We start from the raw sequence: 14,998 nt of genomic DNA on the forward strand, positions 1-14,998 counted from the left end.
AAAAAAAAAAAAAAAAGGAAGGGGGCACTGTACTTAAAAGTACAGGCAGATTGGGGCCAGAGATGGCGTAGTGGTTGGGGTGCTGAACTCCCACATGGCTGACTGCAGTTCAAGTCTCAGACCTGGAGGCTTGAAACATATGCTGGGCCTGTGTATGTGCATGTCCAAAGTCCCAAGAGGAGAAGGGATCGCAGCGTGGCCATCCCCCCCCTGGGGCATGATTTCTCACTTTGTCTCTCTGATGAGCGCATGCACTCTGTAGCAAAAATCTCTCTAAAAACTAAAAAAGAAAAAGTAGCATAAATATCACATCTTGGTGACTAGAGAAACTTTGACTGTGGGCTGACTCCATGGTCTAGTGGTTAAGGGAGCTGAATCTCTCAAGGTTAATCGCACGGTTCGAATCCCTCACCCTGGAGGCCTGAAAAACATACCGGCTGCATATCTGTGTGTGCGGTTAAAATCCCCACACGATGGAGAAATGGAGAGAAGACTGCAGTGTGACCACGCCCCACTGGGGGTGGTTTCTCTCTCTCCTTTGCGATCTGGGAAGTGTACACACCCTCTGGCTTACAGAAAAGACAATGAAAGGGACCAGCAGTTAGCGTCATGGCTATGTCGCTGGACTCCCACGTAGTCGACCGCGGTTCGAGTCCTGGACCCGGTGGCTTAAACTCACGCTGGGCACGTGTGCGTGCGTGCCCAAGATCCCGAGAGGAGAATGGAGGAGAAGGGATTGTGGTGTGGCCATCCCCCCTGGAGGGTGATTTCTCATTTTCTGTTTCTCTGTCTTTCTGGAGAGCACACGTACCCTATAGCAAAAACCTCTGGAAAAAATAAATAAATAAAAGACAATAAGAGATGGGACCAGCAGGTGGCATGGTGGTTAAGGTGCTGGACTCCCGTCTGGCTGACAGATTCAGAGCAGTGGACCAAGCCGCTTGGAAACCACACTGGGCACATGTGGGTGTGTGCCTAAAATCCCAAGAGGAGGGTGGGGGAGAAGGCATTACAGCGTGGGAGGGTGGCCATCCCCCATGGGGGCTGCTTTCTCACTTTCCCTCTCTCTGGTGAGTACATGTGCCCTAGGGCAAGGAAAATAAAAAAGAAAGAAAAAAAAGCACTAAAATCAGTGGACAGCTAGGACCAGAGAGACAGGTGTGGGCTGATGGCACTCGAAGCTGTCCGCCAGAACTGCCCCTGCTTCTCATCCCACAGGGTGGGGCACGCCCCTGCCCTGCAGAGACCACAGAAAGTGCAAGCCAGTAGCTCCTGCTCCAGGAATCCTGGTTTGGAGGAAGTGAGTTAGGGAGAAAAAGGTTTACACACAAATTCCTAGAGCTCTGCTACTTGCAGTGATGCAAAACTGGAAAGCACCCAAAGGCTCAGCCACGGCCACGGCAGCCTCACGGGGTTATCTTTGCTAGGGGCCCTGGTAGTCCTGCCCAAGAGCTCAGGGGCTCTGCCACCCTGCCTTGTCCAGAAGGGTTTTATCTACTTAGGGATGAGGCTGTCCATGAAACACTTGTCAAGTGTGATAAAAAGAAAGCACTTCGCTGGTAAGAACAACTTTCGGAGCCACTTCACTGGTCGCTGAAGGGCCCTCTTAGCTCCCACTCCGCATTTGCTGTTTCTCTTTTCCAAATTGCTCTCCTATGCCAGATGCTGCGGACTCGAGGGTTAGGAATCTGCAGTCCCTCGTCCAGGAGCTAAGGCTGACCTACGATGCTTCAAGCATTTAGAAGTAGGGCTTTCTGAATCCTGACAACTCTTCGGGATAGTGGGGAGGTCACTAATTTATCCCGATGTTCAGAGTCATAGCAAAGGTTGGTGTTTTATGGTACAGCAGCTCTTAGGGAGAGTCCGTAACTGTCAGCGTAAGAATTTCTTTTGGGGCCAGCAGGTGGCATGGTGGTTAAGGTGCTGGACTTGAACTGTGGACAGCCATGTGGGAATCCAGTGCCTTAACCATAATGCCATCTGCTGGCCCCAGTGATTACATTTTTTTTTTTTTTGGGGGGGTTTTTGCTAAAGGGCGTGTGGTTTTGCGCCAGAGAGACAGAGAGCGAGAAATCACCCCCCCAGGGGGCATGGCCACGCCTCAATCCTTTCTCCTCCATTCTCCTCTCGGGATCTTGGGCACGCACGCACAGACTCTCGAGTTTAAGCCACCGGGTCCGGGACTCGAACCGCGGTTGGCTACATGGGAGTTCACTGACATAGCTATTACACTAACTGCTGATCTCGGCATTTTTTTAATAATTATTTTTATTTGACTTTATTTATTTGCTTATTTTAGAGTGACACAGAGAGATATAGTTAGAGAGAGAGAGAGAGAGAGAAAGTGAGAAAGCAAGCCACCAGTTCCGGAACTCGAACCATAGTCGGCCATATGGGAATCCAACGCCCTTAACCACCACACTACCTGCTGCGCTCCCCCCCAAGTGATTACATTTTAAAAATGAACTCAATAGATAAATGTACAATACACGATCCCAGGACTCGGATCTGTTAGACATCCGGTGGCCATACCTACCTCCTGCAATTTGCAAACCCCCTCCACACCCCACAGCCTGTTCCTGGGCCCCGCCCGAGAGGCCCCCAGGCCCTGCCCCAGTGACCTGAGTGCTCCGATGGTGGCAGAGGGGTTGAAGATGATCTCGGCCCCATTGATGCTGTACATGAGCCAGTTGAGGGGGTGGTGCCGCCCGTAGCAAATGTTCACCGCGATCCTTCCAAACTGCGTCTGGAACACGGGGTGGCCCAGGTTCCCCTCCATGTAGTAGGTTGACTGAAAAACAAGGCCCAAATATTGACACTGAACAACTGTAAAAGTTCCCTTTCCTGGGGTCGTTAGGTGGTGTGGTAGTTAAGTGCGCTGGACTCCTGCATGGCCGACTGTGGTTCGAGTCCTGGACCTGGTGGCTTACTTTCTATCTCTTTCTCTCACTCTGTCCCTCTCTGGTCAAATTAAAATAAGTAAATAAATAATTCAAATAAAATAACTATTTAAAAAATGTTAAAGCAATCATTAAATAAATAAGTTAATTTATTTTTTCTTAAGAAATTATTTTTATTTAACTTTATTTATCTATTTTAATTTTACCAGAGAGGGACAGAAAGAGAGAGAGAGGGAAAGGGAAAGTGAGAAAGCAATCCTCCAGGTCCAGGACTTGAACCACGGTCAGCCATGTGGAAGTCCAGTGCCTTTAACCACCATACCACTTGCTGGCCCCCAATAAGTTAATTAAAAAAAAAAAAGTTCGCTTTTCTGGGATCAGCAGATGGTGTAATGGTTATATGGCTGGATTTCACCGCAGTACAGTTTCACAGGTCATGTCAGGCCAAGGAGGAGACAGACACATTTAGGTTCCTCTCTCTCTTGAGAGTTATCCTATAGCCCACAAAGATTGTAGGACCCAGGGTGCCTTTGAATGGGGGGTGATTTCTTTTCTTCTTCTTCTTCTTTTTTTTTTTTTTTAGAAGTTTTTCGCTATAGGACGCATGCACTCGCCAGACAGACAGAGAGAGATAGAGAGACAGAAAGCGAGAAATCACCCCCTAGGGGGGATGGCCACACTGCAATCCCTTCTCCTCCATTCTCCTCTCGGGATCTTGGGCACGCATGCACACATGCCCAGTGTGAGTTTTAAGCTGCTGGGTCCGGGACTCGAACCACAGTTGACTACGTGGGAGTCCAGTGACATAGCCATTACGCTAACTGCTGGTTCCCCTGGGGGGTGATTTCTCACTTTCTGTCTTTTTGTCTCTCTGTCTCTCCAGGAGTACACACATCCTATAGCAAAAATCTCTTTAAAACTAGAAAGTTCCCTTTCCTTAGACTTGATAGAAAAAAATGAAATCCCACCCGTGGCCAAGAAGTAACACTCTTGGACTCTACTTAAAGTTCCAGAATTTCAATATGTTCAAAGATTAGGGAACCAGCAGTTAGCGTAATGGCTATGTCACTGGACTCCCACGTAGTCAACCGCGGTTCGTGTCCCGGACCCGGTGGCTTAGAACTCACGCCGGGCATGTGTGCATGCGTGCCCAAGATCCTGAGAGGAGAACGGAGGAGAAGGGATTGCGGCGTGACCATCCCCCCTGGGGGGTGATTTCTCGCTTTCTGTCTCTACGTCTCTCTCTGTCTGTCTGGCGAGCACATGCGCCCTATGGCTAAAACCCCTCCAAAAAAAAAAAAAAAAAGAAAGAAAGAAAGAAAAAGATTAAAGGAAAAAAAGAAAACTCAGACACAGAATCAAGTGAACCCCAAAAGGAAATGACTGTGGCTGAAACATTCACCCACAAGCTCCTTTGGGAATTGTCAAAAAACAAAATCCCCCAAGCAACCTGCTACAACATCTCCAGGGTAAACGATGGTGAGGTTTTAATCACGGTGTAACCCAAGGCTGAGGTCTGGTCAGTGTTAACACGCGTCAGTCACTGTCCTCCCCACCCACACGTCCTTATGTAGACTGTCAGAGCTACAGGGGACCAGAGTCACCCACAGCAACCCTCTCCCTGCTCCCTGGTCAGAGGACAAAACCCATCACCCCAAGAGGGCAGCTACTTGCCCAGCTGCTAAGCTGACAGAGCCCAATCAGGAGCCCTCACTCTGAAAGTGTCTTCTCCTACACCTTGAACATCTGGGTGTAAGACTGCCCTGCAGAGTAGGTAGAGGGGACTGCCCTTCCACCCCTGTCTCTCTGCTCCCTTAGGATGCTGGCCTTGGGACATTATGAGCAGCACTGAGGGTGACCAGAGGCCAACTGAGGTCCCAAACTGATCGGCCCCTGCAGTCTCACCTCCTCCTTTTTTTTTTCTTTCCTTCCTTGCTTGCTTTCTATTTAATTAAATTAATTAATTTATTTATTTATTTATTTTTGAGAGGTTTTTGCTATAGGGCACGTGGGCTCGCCAGGGAGACAGAGACAGACAGATAGAAAGCGAGAAATCACCCCTGGGGGGTGGCCACACTGCAATCCCTTCTCCTCTATTCTCCTCTCAGGATCTTGGGCACGCACCTGGCATGAGTTTAAGCAACCGGGTCCAGTACTTGTGCTTGCTGGAGGGAGACAGAGAGACAGCGAGAGGGGAAGTGAGACATCACCCACCACGCTATGGCCACGTTGCAATCCCTCCTTCTTTCTCCTATCGGGATTTTGGGCACACACAAGCACCCAGTGTGATTTTCAAGCCTCCAGGTCCGGGACTTGCACTATGGAGGAGTCCAGCACCTCAGCCACCACCCCATCCATCGGTCCCTCCTATCCACTTCTAAGCTGGCCAGGCTCGGGCAATGATCCTGCTGTCCTGAGACCAGCCCTGTGCTACCTGCAGGACGGTAAAGATTAAACTCAGGGTGAATGGGTAAGGGGCGCGTCTGCCCACCCCTGTTACTGCCAAACGCTATGTTCTTTTTCCACCGGGGAACCTCGTCTAATCCTAGGGAACATTTCTCTTCTGAAGGCAGCCGGGACACCCACAATTGGAGAGGGAGGCCGAAGGACTGGGACAGCTGTATTTTTTGCCAGTCAAGTTCAGATTCAATGTTTTAAGCATTTGGTGGCGTTCATGTCCCTCCTTCAAATGTAGATCTCCTCTACCTTACCCAGCCATGAACTGGCACTCTCCGATCAAAAGCATTCCTGGGACCAGCAGTTAGTGTAATGGATATGTCACTGAACTCCCGTGTAGCCGACCACAGTTTGAGTCCCGGACCCGGTGGCTTAAACTCACGCCGGGCACATGTGCGTGTGTGCCCAAGATCCCAAGAGGAGAATGGAGGAGAAGGGATTGCGGTGTGGCCATCCCCCCTGGGGAGTGATTTCTCACTTTCTGTCTCTATGTCTCTCTCTGTCTTTCTGGTGAGCGCACATGCCCTATAGCGAAAACCTCTCCAAAAATAGAAGCATTCCCTGACCCCGACTTACGCCCTGGTCAGGAGCATGGGAAGGCCCAGATGCCACACAGGTACACAGACAAAAATATTCACCCCTATGACATGGGCCAGCTCAGACTCCACATGGGTCATGGACAAGGAGTATCACAGTCCTCAACAAGGACGAGGCTGGGTGGGCTAGGAGCTCGGAGCCAGAGAGGGACCAGAGGCATCATTTCGCCATCATGCCGATTTATTTTACCTTTCATTTCTTTTGAAAATTTTAAATTATTTTAATTAATTATTTTTTAAGAGAGATTTTTTTCTATAGAGCATGTGAGTTTGCCAGAGACAGACAGAGAGAGAGAAAGAGAAATCACCCTCCGGGGGGATAACCATGCCACAATCCCTTCTCCTCCATTCTCCCTTCAGGATTGTGGGCATGCACACACATGCGCCCAGTTCAAGTTTCAAGCCACCAGATCTGAGACTTGAACTGTGGTCGGCCATGTCGGAGTCCGGTGCCTTAACCACTGCGCCACCTGCTGGGCATAGTAATTTATTTGAATTGTTAGTGGCATGAGCCCTTGCCAGAAAGAGAAAAGGGAGTAAGTATTCCCCTGTGGAGCATGGTCCCATGCTGTAATTCCTTCTTTTCCATTTTTCCATCCTGTTGAGATTCTGGACATGCATGCATATGCACCTGGTATGTTTTTCAAGCTGCCGGGGCAGGGATTCAAACCATAGTTGGTCATGTAGAATGTGATTCCCTTCACCCGTAGACTATGGGCCAGCCCTATTTTGGTTTTAATTTATGTACCATTGACTTCAAAGAATTTGTGGAAGCCAAATCGGGTTGCATAATAACACATACACACCACCAGGCTAAAGTTTGAGACTCCTTCTGGAGACCTGCCCGAGTCCGTGTGCCCGTGCGATGCGGTACGGTGACAGCAGGAGACCCGGGCACCGCAGCCACACTGTGCTCCAGCAGCGTGTGACGGGACGTGATCCTACACAGAACCTCCCTGCAGAAAGGCCCAGAGAGCTGGGCTGGCCCCTGGGCAGCAGCTCACCTCGTTGAAATCGCCCACTCTGGGGATGTGGTTCTTCCTGGTCTTGCCCAGGACGGCTCCAGAGTTAGAGATCACCACAGCCGTGTTCCACAGAATGTCCCCATGCTCTCCGTCCCGCTCCAGGATGGGGGACACCACCACCATGTCGTACTTCTTTGCCAGCTAGGAAAAATAATGAATAGAGCAGAGTCTTTTTTTTTTTTTTCTCCTCCTTTCTCTCTTTCCTTCCTTCTTTTTTGCTTGCAGTTCCTGGAGGGCACAAGTGCTCACTTAAAAGGGACAGACAGAGAGACTGAGGAAGAGGAAGCAAGCGCTCCCCAAGGGGGATGGCCATGCCACAATCCCTGCTTCTCCATTTCTCCAACCTGTAGGGATTTTTTTTTTTTTTTGGAGAGGTTTTTGCTATAGAGTACATGCGCTCGCCAGATAGACAGAGACAGAAAGCGAGAAATCACACCCTGGGGGGATGGCCATGCCGCAATCCCTTCTCCTCCATTCTCCTCTCGGGATCTTGGGCACGCACGCACACGCGCCCGGGCGTGAGTTTTAAGCCACTGGGTCCAGGATGTGAACTGTGGTCGACTACATGGGAATCCAGCGACATAGCCATTACGCTAACTGCTGATCTCCAACCTGTAGGGATTTTGAACACGTATATACACCAGCCAGCATGTTCTTCAGTCACCAGGGCCAGATTCAAACTATGGTCTGTCACATGGGATCTGGCTCCCTTAACCACTAGGCCACAGGGCTGGCCCAGCATCCTACTTTCTTTTTTTTTAATATATTTTATTTAACTTTTTATTTTTATTACTATTATTATTTTTCAGTTTGATCAGACAGAGAGAGAGAGAAAGTGAGAGAGCAAGCCGCCAGGTCCAGGACTTGAACCACGGTCTGGGGAATCCAGTGCCTTTAACCATCATGCCACCTGTTGGTCCCCAGAGTCTTACTTTCAAATCAACTGTCATACTGGGTCATCAGAAAAGTCATGATTATTTTTTTCTATGTTTTTCTATCCAAAAATGCGTTCTAACTTTTCCAAAGACCCAATAGTTTCTTATTGGAGAAGAATTCACCAATCCTGCTAAACCATGAGGCTTGGTTCAGAGCTCTCACACGTTTGCTACCTGAATGACTAAACATCAATGCTACCCTGACGCCCAGGCTTAGCTAAATAAGAATCGCCGTCATGCGTGGATGCTGCTGGCGGGAATGTAAAACGAAACCACCACCGCGAAAAACCTACGGAGATGGCTCCAAAAATTTAAAATGGAATTCACATAGGATCCAGCAATCCCACTGCTAAGTATATCTCCAGAAGAACTAAAAGCAGGGTCTCAAGGAGGTATTAGCACATCACGTCCATGGAACATTATTTCAATAGCCGAGGTGGAAGCGATCTGAATGTCCCTCCACAGAAGAACCCCTGGGGGGGGGTGATTTCTCGCTTTCTGTCTCTCTGTCTCTCTGTCTTTCTGGCGAGCACACGTGCCCTATAGCAAAAACCTCTCCAAAAAAAATAAATAAAATAAAATAAAATAAAAGGACCTAAGGGAGTTCAAATTCACAGAAATTAGAATGGTGGTTCCCAGGGCTGGGAGCAGGGGGGAATAGGGAGAGCTAAGATGTGCAAGATGCAGGTGTTCTGGGGACCACTTGCATAGCACTGTGAATATATTTTACACTACTGAATGGTACATTTAGAAATAGTTCAGATGGCAACTTTTTTTTTTTTTAAGAGGATTTTGCTATAGGGCACGTGCGCTCGCCAGAAAGAGAGAGACAGAGAGACAGAAAGCGAGAAATCATCCCCCAGGAGGGATGGCCACTCCACAATTCCTTCTCCTCCATTCTCCTCTCGAGATCTTGGGCACGCACGCACATGCACCCGGCATGAGTTTAAGCCCCCAAGTCTGGGACTCAAACTGTGGTTGGCTACATGGGAGTCCAGCGACATAGCCATTATACCAACTGCTGGTCCCAGGATGGTAACTTTTATGTTACATGTTTTATACCACGATAACAAAGAATAAGTTAGCTTTACCATTTGGGAGGCTGGAACCTACATGGGAGGTCTGGGTTCAATTCCCAGGCCAGCCTGAACATGCTGAGTAGGATTGTAAGTGTTTATAATCCTGACCAACAGGGAGACTGGGGCAGGAGGATTGTGACACAGCGGCACCCGATCAAAATGACCTATCTTTCCTTCTTTCTCTCTCATAAAGGAAAAAAAGGAAGAAAGGAAGGAAGGCAAGAAGAAGAAAGAAAGAGAAAGATAACAAAGTAAGGGAAAAAGGAAAGGAAAGGGAAGAAAAGAAAAGAAAGCCTTGGAAGGCCAGCAGGGAACATGGAGGTTAAGGCAGCTGTATCCTCCATGGCCGACTGCAGTTCAAATACTGGACCCCATGGCTTGAAAATGATCGGGCCAGCAAGTGGCATGGTGGTTAAAGGCGCTGGACTCCCACATGGCCGACCATGGTTCAAGTCTTGGACCTGGTGGTTTGCTTTCTCACTTCCTCTCTCTCTCTCTGTCTCTCTCTGATCAAAACTGGAAAATAATAATGATAATAAATAAAGTTAAATAAAATAATTGTTTAAAAAAAAAGAAAATTATGCCAGGCACATGCGTGTGTGCACCTAAAATCCCAAGAGGAGAAGAGAAAGGATTGTAGTGTGGCCAACCCCAACCCCCGCTCTGGAGGGAGAGTGAACTCACTTTCTCTCTCTCTCTCTCTGGTGAGCACACATGCCCTATAACTTTAAAAAAAAAATAAATAAATAAAAAATATAAAAAGAGGGGCTAGCAGTTAGCGTAATGGCTATGTCCCTGGACTCCCATGTAGTCGACCTTAGTTTGAGTCCCGGACCTGGTGGCTTAAACTCACACCGGGCGTGTGTGCGTGCGTGCCCAAGGTCCCGAGAGGAGAATGGAGGAGAAGGGATTGTGGCATGGCCATTCCCCCTGGAGGGTGATTTCTCGCTTTCCGTCTCTCTGTCTCTCTCTGTCTGGTGAGCGCACATGCCCTATAGCAAAAACCTCTCCCAAAAAAAAATGTTAAAATAAAATTTTTTAAAAAAAGAAAAGAAAAAGGGGTCCCTTGAGAAGCAAATTCCTTTTGTCTCAGATAACATTATCAGGATCTGGAGACCATTAGGAGCAGCAGCCCTAGCTGGTATGTGTTCTTTTTTCTTTTCTTTTTTTTTGGAGAAATTTTTGCTTTAGGGCACGTGCGCTCGCCAGACAGAGACAGACAGAGAGATAGAAAGCGAGAAATCACCCCCCAGGGGGGATGGCCACGCTGCAATCCCTTCTCCTCTCGGGATCTTGGGCATGCACGCACATGCGCCTGGCGTGAATTTAAGCCCCGGGGTCCAGGACTCGAACAGCGGTTGACTACATGGGGTTCCAGCGACATAGCCATTATGCTAACCGCTGGTCCTGCTGGTACGTGTTCTTAACTCCACTTAAGCCCATCATCATCTCTGGGCTCAATGGGAGGGAGAGGGAAAGGCACACTCAGAAAGCAACATGAGGGAGAAACTAAGGGGCAGGGGCAGTCTCACAGCCCTCCTGATGCAACAGGTGTCGCCTGGCACCAGGTCTCCTTCAGACCCTTCCTCCAACCCTGGCTCGGCCCCCAAAACTAGTCCCCTGCCTCATTTTCCCACTGCATTCCCGTTGGTGAATGAGAGATTTCACCCCCCATAGCTTGTGAGCAAGGATGTTTAGAACCCCCAGTCAGTACCGAGAAATTCGGTATGATGACAGCACGGCCCAGACGCTCCCAAGTGGATGCACGAGGTCAGAATGAACACAGAGAAGTACGAGGCCTTCTGCTGGAGGTGAGGATCGGGGTAAGTTACCATTGGTTACCTCTGTACACGTGATAGGGTTTTTTGGATCCCGGCTCTAAGATGTAATTTCCATAGCATAAAACTTACTCTTTCAAGGTGTGCAACTCAGTGGTTTTTAGTATATTCACAGAGCTGTGCAACCATGACCACAATCTAATTTTAGAGCATTTCATCACCCCCAGAAGGAAACTTTGCCCCCCCTGGAACAGTCACACCTCTTCCCCCATCACCTCCAGCCCCTGGAAACCACTAATCTGCCTTCTGTTCTGAAAGATTTGCTTGTTCTGGACAATTCATACAAGTGGGGTCAGACAATATGTGTGGTGAGGTTTTTTGTTTTTTGTTTCTTTTTTTTTTTTTTTTGAGAGGATTTTGCTATAGGGAGTGCGTGCTCGCCAGAAAGACAGAGAGAGACAGAGAGACAGAAAGTGAGAAATCACCCCCCAGGGGGGATGGCCATGCCGCCATCCCTTCTCCTCCATTCCCCTCTCGGGATCTTCGGCACGCACGCACATGCGCCCGGCGTGAGTTTAAGTCACTGGGCCCAGGACTCGAACCGCGGTCGACTACATGGGAATCCAGCGACATAGCCATGACACTAACTGCTGGTCCCTGTGATGAGGTTTTAATAAAGATAGATTAGAACCAATTTCCATATGGATGACACTGGCCGTGCATCAAAGCTCCTGAGACTCAAGCCAACAACAAGGGGAGGGGACAGAGCTCTGGACACGAAATCAGTGCCCCTGGTCCCCCGGTGCCAGCTTCACCAACTGCCAGTCACACACAGAACTTACCAAGGAAGTCACCTCCAGGTCACCTACCTCTACCTAAGCTGAGAAAGACAGGCAAGGCCCTCCCAGCTCCGAAATTCAATGATTTTAGGTAAACGGGCACTTTAAAAAGGGCAGCAAATAACCTGTAATGTCCTCTGGTGAAACGAGCACCCAGTGGTGCATTGCCCATGGAAAAGGGCCACCCCAGCAGCTGTGGCTGTCCCTGGGTCGTGCACGTGCTTGGCAGCTCTCTCAGGAATGGTTCACGTCTTACCTTCTGACAGAATCTGGTCGTGGGCCCCTCCTCTGCTGACTCGGCAAATTCCGTCCAAGGAAGCTTCTCTCTCGTACAGAAAGCAAAGGGCATTGCTGGAAAGGGGAGAACGGTGAGAATCATTTCCAAGAAGCATGGCCTGTTTGGGGGGGCTCCTCTATCCAGCAGCAAGGGGACCCCGAGAGAGACCATGACCCCAAGAGTGCTATGACCTGGCTTCTGAGCATTGTCCGTGGCTGTGGGCCCTGGGCAGGCTCTACCTTTCTGGACTTTATGGGGGGCTGGAAATGGTGTAATCATTACATTGCAAGACTCCCACATGGTCAGCTGCGGTTTGAATCCCAGACCCGGATGCTCGAAAGATGCCAGGTGCATGTGCGTGCATGCCCAAAATCCCGAGAGGAGAATGGAAGAGAAGGGATTGCCATGTGGCCATCCTCCCTGGGTGGTGATTTCTTCCTTTCTGTCTCTCTGTCTCTCTGGCAAGTGCACATGCCTTATTGCAAAAATCTCCCTAAAAAATCAAAATGTGTTTTTTGTTTCTTTTTTTTTTTTTTTTGAGAGGATTTTGCTATAGGGAGTGCGTGCTCGCCAGAAAGACAGAGAGAGACAGAGAGACAGAAAGTGAGAAATCACCCCCCAGGGGGGATGGCCATGCCGCCATCCCTTCTCCTCCATTCCCCTCTCGGGATCTTCGGCACGCACGCACATGCGCCCGGCGTGAGTTTAAGTCACTGGGCCCAGGACTCGAACCGCGGTCGACTACATGGGAATCCAGCGACATAGCCATGACACTAACTGCTGGTCCCTGTGATGAGGTTTTAATAAAGATAGATTAGAACCAATTTCCATATGGATGACACTGGCCGTGCATCAAAGCTCCTGAGACTCAAGCCAACAACAAGGGGAGGGGACAGAGCTCTGGACACGAAATCAGTGCCCCTGGTCCCCCGGTGCCAGCTTCACCAACTGCCAGTCACACACAGAACTTACCAAGGAAGTCACCTCCAGGTCACCTCTCCCTAAGCTGAGAAAGACAGTCAAGGCCCTCCCAGCTCCGAAATTCAATGATTTTAGGTAAACGGGCACTTTAAAAAGGGCAGCAAATAACCTGTAATGTCCTCTGGTGAAACGAGCACCCAGTGGTGCATTGCCCATGGAAAAGGGCCACCCCAGCAGCTGTGGCTGTCCCTGGGTCGTGCACGTGCTTGGCAGCTCTCTCAGGAATGGTTCACGTCTTACCTTCTGACAGAATCTGGTCGTGGGCCCCTCCTCTGCTGACTCGGCAAATTCCGTCCAAGGAAGCTTCTCTCTCGTACAGAAAGCAAAGGGCATTGCTGGAAAGGGGAGAACGGTGAGAATCATTTCCAAGAAGCATGGCCTGTTTGGGGGGGCTCCTCTATCCAGCAGCAAGGGGACCCCGAGAGAGACCATGACCCCAAGAGTGCTATGACCTGGCTTCTGAGCATTGTCCGTGGCTGTGGGCCCTGGGCAGGCTCTACCTTTCTGGACTTTATGGGGGGCTGGAAATGGTGTAATCATTACATTGCAAGACTCCCACATGGTCAGCTGCGGTTTGAATCCCAGACCCGGATGCTCGAAAGATGCCAGGTGCATGTGCGTGCATGCCCAAAATCCCGAGAGGAGAATGGAAGAGAAGGGATTGCCATGTGGCCATCCTCCCTGGGGGGTGATTTCTTCCTTTCTGTCTCTCTGTCTCTCTGGCAAGTGCACATGCCTTATTGCAAAAATCTCCCTAAAAAATCAAAATGAGGGGGCTGAGTGTCCTTCCTACAGTCTTGAAAATCTTGGGCTATTGGAAAAGTCATGACATACTTTTTTCATAGAAAAACAGAAAAAATATGTCATGACTTTTTCAACCATCCAATCCTGGTGGCAGGGCACTGAGTGGGTGTGCACCTATGTCTACGGCAGCGTCATTCATGACAGCCAGAAGTGGAAATTACTCGAAGGTCTTATCCCAGATGACTGAATTAAACAAAACACATAATAGAATACTATTTGGCCCTCAAGAAGAGGGATAATTCTGGGACCAGCAGATGGCAGAGTGGTTCTGTTGCTGGACTCCGGCATGGCTGACCACAGTTTGGGTCCCGGACTTGGTGGCTTGAAACTTACACCGGGTGCATATGCATGCGCTCAAACCGTGGTCGATTACATGGGGGTAGCCATTACGCTAACTGCTGGCCCCTCTTTTTCTCTTTAATTGACCACTAGGTGTATACACCTGCCAGAAAGAGAAGAGGGAGAGAGAGAAGTAGAGGAAGAGGGAAAAAGCATGCCCCTAGTGGAGAGTGGTCAAGTTGCAATCCCTGCTCCTCTCTTTCTCTGTCCTGTTGGGACCCTGGGCATGCATGCACCTACACCTGGCATGTTTTTCAAACTCCTAGGGCTGGGATTTAAGCTGCAGTTAGCCACGTGGGATCTGGCTCCGATAAACTCTTCATATCTGCAGCTGCACAAGGAGGCAGGTCTATTTCTTTGAGAGGGATTAGCCTAAGGGAAGCTTCCAGATGTCTGCTATTGTCCTGCTGGCTCTGGACTTGGGAGGAGGGATTGGAGGGAGCTACTTGACATGACTGGAAAGTGTTTAATTGCTCTCAGCAAAGGGCTTGTGGCCTGGGACCAGCAGATGGCATAACAGTTATACCACTGAACTCCCATGTGGTCGACTGCTGTTCGAGTACCAGACCTGGCGGCTTAAAACTCACTCTGGACACATGGGTGTGTGTACCCAAAGTCTCCAGAGGAGAATGGAGGAGAAGGGACTGTGGGGTGGTTATCTTCCTCGGGACTGATTTCTCACTTTCTGTCTGTCTTTGTCTCTCCAGAGTGTGCGTCTGCCCTACAGCACAGGTCTCTCTTAAAAAAAAAAAAAAGAGGCGGGGGTGAACCAGTAGTTAGCATAATGGCTATGTCGCTAAACTCCCATGTAGCTGACCGCGGTTCGAGTTCCAGACCCGGTGGCTTAGACTCACACCAGGCATGTGTGCGTGCGTGCCCAAAATCCCGAGAGGAGAATGGAGGAGAAGGGATTGCTGCATGGCCATCCCCTCTGGGCAGTGATTTCTCACTTTTTTTTTTTTTTTTTTGAGAGGGTTTTGCTATAGGG

The 14,998-nt window shown here is 49.4% G+C and overlaps 1 protein-coding gene across 3 annotated transcripts in view; it reads right to left on the minus strand.

Annotated features, from left to right (window-relative positions):
* UPB1 (beta-ureidopropionase 1) overlaps window positions 1–14,998 on the minus strand; it is a 47,626-nt gene that overhangs the window by 13,381 nt on the left and 19,247 nt on the right. For all 3 annotated transcript variants that reach the window (XM_006157174.2, XM_014591095.1, XM_014591094.1), the window contains 3 exons: window positions 13,108–13,202; window positions 6,958–7,119; window positions 2,622–2,791 (listed from right to left, as the gene is read on the minus strand). In XM_006157174.2, coding sequence (XP_006157236.2) covers window positions 2,622–2,791; window positions 6,958–7,119; window positions 13,108–13,202 — 427 coding nt within the window. The remainder of the gene's footprint in view (window positions 1–2,621; window positions 2,792–6,957; window positions 7,120–13,107; window positions 13,203–14,998) is intronic.

The sequence above is a fragment of the Tupaia chinensis genome, unplaced genomic scaffold (assembly GCF_000334495.1).
Source record: "Tupaia chinensis unplaced genomic scaffold, TupChi_1.0 Scaffold000531_1, whole genome shotgun sequence".
Classification (NCBI taxonomy): Eukaryota; Metazoa; Chordata; class Mammalia; order Scandentia; family Tupaiidae; genus Tupaia; species Tupaia belangeri.